This window comes from Nelusetta ayraudi, unplaced genomic scaffold (genome assembly GCF_046127955.1).
Source record: "Nelusetta ayraudi isolate G7.1 ecotype Tasmania unplaced genomic scaffold, CSIRO-AGI_Nayr_v1 ptg000004l, whole genome shotgun sequence".
Lineage (NCBI taxonomy): Eukaryota > Metazoa > Chordata > Actinopteri > Tetraodontiformes > Monacanthidae > Nelusetta > Nelusetta ayraudi.
Genome location: NW_027466054.1, coordinates 5173328 through 5179464, shown reverse-complemented (window position 1 = coordinate 5179464; position 6137 = coordinate 5173328). Strand labels below are relative to the sequence as shown.

Below are 6137 nucleotides of genomic sequence, written 5' to 3'. Positions count from 1 at the left end.
TCGCATGATTTCTTTTACAAAGGTTAGCTGTCACAATAAGCAGGACATTCCTTCAGAGCAACGGATGCCTCATGACTAAAGCAAAATTCCACTGCATCAATCAAAGACAAATGACATTTAGTTAGTTTGTGTTCGACATGGACATTTGTAAGTGATCTTACATTTAGAGTGCATCAGAAAATATAACTAAACAATGCAACTGAGATGGATCGCTGCCATCTGAAATCTGGCACATGGGTGAAACGTGTGTCAAATACATCTAAACAGAGAAGGGAAACATTCCATCTTGGCCTGTCCAGGTATAAACTTCTTCTGGCATCAAAATGTGTTTCAAAGCAAAGTGGTTTTAGTTGGATAATATTACGTCTTCTCTTCCTTTTTTTTTTTTTTAGATTTGGAATCTGATAGTCAACTGCGAAAAAGAGAAAGCTTCTCCTGTTTTGCATCAACCCAAAAATGAGTAAACTGCGTCTTACTTATTTTGCTTTCTAAACCGTTCAGAAAGCATATTTTTTAAAATCTCACAGTTCCAGAAATCTACCCTTTGTGCCATTTAACAAAAAACACTATAACGGCATGATGCAGCTTTTAATGGAAGATGAAACAATCTAAAGTAAAAAAAGTGTACAAAAAATATGAAAACAGCCATTCAAAAACATTTGTGGAATATTGTTTGAATTTGCTTACCTTAACGGGACACTGACTTGACCGCAATGTACTTGGACTTTGTTTTAAGGATCGTGGGGAAAGTCTGCTGTGGACCTGGTCGCAGGAAGAGTCCTTATAGAAAATTAGATGGAATAAATTACAAAGTTTCCAGCACATAAAGGTTCCGACACAGCTGTTGCTATTGCCCTCAAAATGCAGCTTTGTCGTCAATAAGTCAGCACTTATTACATACAAGTAACAGCCAAAACAGTTCATGTTTGCTGCCACTTAACAGTAGTATCGAACAGTTTTATCCCACTTTGATCTCTACGGCAACCTTTTTTTTCTTCCTTTTTTCTATTTTTTTCTAAATGATTTTTGAGGCAAATGAAACGCATTTAAGCTGCCAAGCCTAAAAGAAAAAATATCTTGTAATTGCTACAAAAAACAAACTTTTGTGCTCCATGTTATGTACTATTTAAAACAGCCGAGTTGTGTCATACTCCTGTGTTTGCTAAAATCTTTAACCAGGACCAACTGTGCCAGAGAAGAGATAAAAGTTAAAAAAAAAAATTGTGCAGAAGAAACAGGCCTGTGTTGAAGCGGAGCAGCTGTGGGGGAGGTGACACTTTCTCTCCACAATCAGCGGATATGTCTTACTCGCGCTCCTCTAGTCGTCATCTTTGAACACTTCCCTTCTCTGCTCAGCCAGCCAGCCGGAGGTCAAAGACGTCATCTCGACGTTGATGATTTTATTGTATTCTTTTTCAGAGTAACGCAGGCTTGGACAATGTCGATGTTTGACAATCCTAATTTCACAGTAAATTTGGAACATTTTTGGCCTTCAGCCTGAGAACTCTTCCATCTGACAAAGTCAAAGCCTCGGAAGGCGGCACAAGCATCCGGCTGCGAAGCTTGAGCACACTGGCAAGGAAGGTAAACGCCTAAAATTTTCTTATGTTTCGACGCTTCTTACGTTTTTGTCTGAGGGAGCTGTAAAAGCTTATATTTTATAGTTTTATTATGTTTTATTTGAATTGTATTATGCCCTTCTGTATTTGAGGAAGTATCGTGTATTGATACATTTAAATGTGTTTAATGTCATAGCCTTCAAATTCTTCTTTTCAATATTATTTTGAGTGTCAAATACGATCACACTGTACACTCCCGTGAGGATACATATGAATGCATTGACATGGTATTTAATTAATTGAACAAAATGTCTCTCCACCTCATATTCAATACATACATTACAAGACACGTTTGGCTGTTTACTTCATTTGCTGCCTTTGAGAAATTGAAGACCAAGTTTGAAACAATGACAGTTTTTAGGGAAACAATCCAGAATTGTTAGACGTGGGGGGAAAAAATGATGAAAGCGTGCCACTTACGTGATGGAAATGGAGGTCTTTCCATTTGGTTGACGGTGTCGCCATGACAGGCAATCATGACGACAATCCTTGTTTGCCTGTTTTTGTTTTTCTTGTTTTTCTAACAGTAAGCAAACTGTCAGTTAAGTACAACAAGAAACATTTAAAGAATTCAGTGGTGGATCTTGATGATAATTTAAAACTTAAAAAACATCACATTGTCACAGTGGGCTCCTTCAGTCAGAGGTTCTTTTATTGCAGCTTAGGAAATGCTTATGACCAGAATACATGGGGGAGATCGGGGATGGAGGGGGACTAGGGTCAATCACACAGTATGCATCAAGCAAAAAGAAAATATCTAAATGAGCCTTTTGCTGGCACAATCTTAAATATACTGTCAATATCGAGTCACACCAAACAAAAATCTTTACTTCCGTATTGTTCGTATTAGTTATGATAAACATTTGTTTTACAATTAAACATGAACTTTTCTCTGTTAAATCTTTAATGTTTACAAAAAACTGAAGATGATGTTATCAGTTCAATACAGAACCCAAACTCGACCAGGAACACATTTTACATTTACAATTTTACAATTTCGAACGATATATATTTATTTTTAATCGTCTTAATTTACTTTCCCTCTCGCATTCAACTATAAACCAGAGGAAAGGAATCCATCAACCTAATAAAATGGGCCACAAGGTTAAATTATCAACTTGCTCCACAATTTGATGTTCTGATTTGCTTGAAATCGTTTGACGATTAACGGTATGCTAACGCTTCATGATCGTAACAAGGCGTCTTTTTATGTATCTTTCGCAGCAGAGTTCCTTCCTCTGCTCTGTGGCCCAGTTCGGACAGAAGGCCAGAACTCTTCGACGAGAGCGACAGGAATGTGAACACAGCACTGACACCAGAGAGTTGAAGGACAAGACCTTAAAGCTGAGGCCGAATAGTCCTACAAAGGTTTTGCATATTGAGGATAAGGACTGAGTGAAGTGCAGACTCTATATAAATATCAACTTTTTCAGAAGCAACATTGTACTCAACCTTCAACCCACTGAATGTCCTGTTGACCCCTCAAAGAATGGAGTTCCCTTCCCTCGGAGTTGCTTTCCACCACGGCCTCCTCTGTGAACCCTGAAGAGCAACGCGAAGACAAAGCTCCACAACACAGAGTCCTGAATCGTGTCCTGGTCAAATTGTAGAGGGAACCATGAACGGCATCACAGACATATCGGTAAAGTGCGTCCTGGTCGGGGAGAGCGCCGTGGGCAAGACGGCCCTACTGGTCCGCTTCACTTCTGAGACCTTCCCAGAGTCGTACAGGCCCACGGTGTTCGAGAACACCGGGGTGGAGGTGTACATGGACGGTGTGCAAATCAACCTGGGCCTCTGGGACACGGCGGGCAGCGACAACTTCAAGCAGATCAGGCCCAGGTCCTACCAGCAGGCCGACATCGTCCTTATCTGCTACTCAGTGGCCAACCCCAACTCTCTCGCCAGCGTCCAGAACAAGTGGATCCATGAGATTCGATACCACCTGCCCAAGGCGCCCGTGCTGCTGGTGGCCACCCAGACTGACCTGCGGGAGGTCGGAGCCTATCAGAGCAGCTGCATCTCGGCGTCAGAGGGGAGAGAAGTGGCGCAGGAGATTCGTGCCAAGGGCTACCTGGAGTGCTCGTCCTTGAGCAACCGCGGCGTGCAGCAGGTGTTTGAGTACGCAGTGCGGCTGGCCGTGAAGAAGCACAAGAAGCACGCCAGGCGCCAGCTGTTTGGCATTAACCAGTGCAAAGTCTTCTGACCTTCGACGCGGTAGGCAGCCGAAGCCTTCATTGGGACTTTCCTCAGCAAAAGTCTCTTGCATCCCTTTTGGGAGTCCAGCTTTAGGAAGCGAGTGTTCTCTTTTTTTTTAGATTCAGGCATTTCTATCACTGAAGCTGAGAGTCTGAAAACATTGATGTCATTGTGTCCTATCTCGTCTATAGAGGCAATGACACCTCTCTGTCATCCAGTGAAAGACATTCCTTGTGTTTAATTCTTCTGGTCTGTTTGTCGAAATGTACATAGATGTGTTTTTGGTTGAGTACTGTCGTCCTTTTTTAATTAATGTATTTAAAATCTTTTCAGAATGGATACTTAACATCTGATGAACAGTTTTTATAGTTTTATGCTTTAACTGGAGATTTAAATGCATGTCTATTGTTAAATTTTGTGCCACACAAAACAAAGCCTTTGTCTAACGACAATTCAAAGAGAAGAATCAGAAAAGTTATGCAGCTTTGGCCTCTATTTCTGAGAATAAAATAATGTATAGCTGTAGCGTGGATAACAATTGTAATACTTGAATGAAAAAGAAGATATTCCCATTGAGCTAAATAATATACAATTTTTTAACTGCAAAATCTATTAATTTTATTTTGAAATGTTTATCTGGGCATCGGCCCAGTCAAAGTGGATTGTGCTGATTATTTAGGACTGTAGAAGAAGATCATTAAAAAACAATTCTGTCCATTCAAAATTCTGTCCATTCAAAAATATATTAGATATTACTTGTGAATCTGTTTTGTTTTGTTTTTGGAATTTCAAAAATTCATTTTTAATGCAGGTCACCTAAAACACCAAAACCTGCAAAATATTTATCTTATATGTATTCCATGCCCTTCTGCATTTAATATAAAGACTGATATGGGAGATTTAAGCTCCATTCACTTCGTGTTGTTGTTCTATTAAACACAAAATATTGTATGTTTTTTTTTTTTTGGTTATAAATTTGTGAGTGGATTTTAAAACATATCTAATGAATTAAAATTGATTGGTCTTTCACTGCAACCTTGTGTGTGCACATGTTTTACGACCCACACGTGCCTAAAAAAATTCTGCTGATGGTAACATTTGTGTTTTTGTGTGTCTGAGGACATATCTGCCTCTGTGGAAATGCCATTAGAAAATAAAAACGAGAGGAAAATGACCCTATTCAAAGATTCTTTTTGTTCAAGACAACAGCAGCGCAAAACTGACAGCCTGCGACCAGTGAAGAGCTAAGACGAGTTCTTCCTCGCCCCTTCGCACCTCCTGCTCTTCATGTGATGTTCATTGCTACTCAGGATGAGGGGTACGCTTTGGTTTTTCAAGGATATGCTCGAAAACAGTTAACCACATCCCTGCACACAGTCTCTAAAACACATATACACCGGCGACATTAAACATGCGCTAAGATAGAATCAAGTCTGCATACAGGGAATAGTCAGAGCCTTGCAAACCCTGCTGGGGTCTTTAGGACCCCAAACGAAAAAAATCACTCACAGATTTCAAGGATGTGAATGTGAGTATTTCATTAAATAATCTCTGATGTCTTGCATTATAATATTAAATGTTTTACAAAAGAACAATTGTCCTAACTATTAAATGTGCATATAAATGAACCCTGTTGCAAAAACTCATCTGGTCTGCTCATCCTCCCCATATAAAATTATTAAATTATAGCCCTATATTCAAATTAAAGCCTACCAATTACAGCTCTCGCTCAGAGTCTATCCCGCATCTACCACATTGTCATATCCTTGGCCCTCTGAATGGCTCACTCTCCTTTACTCCCTCACACGTACTCTGTGCACAGATGAGCTCTCAGCAGAGCCACTTCACAGCCAGTGGGTAGGGGTTGTTCTGACTTTACACAAACCTCTGTTGTGTTATCCTGGTTCGTTTTTAACTGCAGATACTTTGACAAGTCACGGCAGGCAAGAAGGTAAAAAATGTTAAGGTAGCCCAAAGTGAAACTTGTTTCTTGGTATTTGACTCATCCTCTTTAGAGGGGTGGGCCATCTGGGCTTTGAGTCATCAGTGACTGTGAAGTTTCTTTTTCAGAATCAAGCACATATGCAAATACTTTTAACATATGAGATGATTATTAATAAATTGACCTCAGTTACACTATGTATGCAGACCACTGTGTTAAAATTGAATTAACTGTGCTGCACAAGAGCTTTCCTCACAGCACTATGCACAAATTCATTACAGGCTCGTGAACTCTCTCTCTCCCTCTCTCTCTCTCTCTCTCTCTCTCTCTCTCTCTCTCTCTCTCTCCCTCTCTCTCTCTCTCTCTCTCGCTCTTGC

At 40.1% G+C, this 6137-nt stretch overlaps 1 protein-coding gene across 1 annotated transcript; it reads left to right on the top strand.

The window, feature by feature from the left end:
* The first annotated feature begins 1293 nt into the window (after positions 1-1293).
* rhoh (ras homolog family member H) lies at positions 1294-4982 on the top strand. Its single transcript, XM_076030573.1, has 2 exons — positions 1294-1584; positions 2844-4982. Exon 2 carries the CDS (start codon positions 3238-3240, stop codon positions 3823-3825), a length of 588 nt encoding a protein of 195 aa, XP_075886688.1. The 5' UTR covers positions 1294-1584; positions 2844-3237; the 3' UTR covers positions 3826-4982.
* The last annotated feature ends 1155 nt before the right edge of the window (positions 4983-6137 follow it).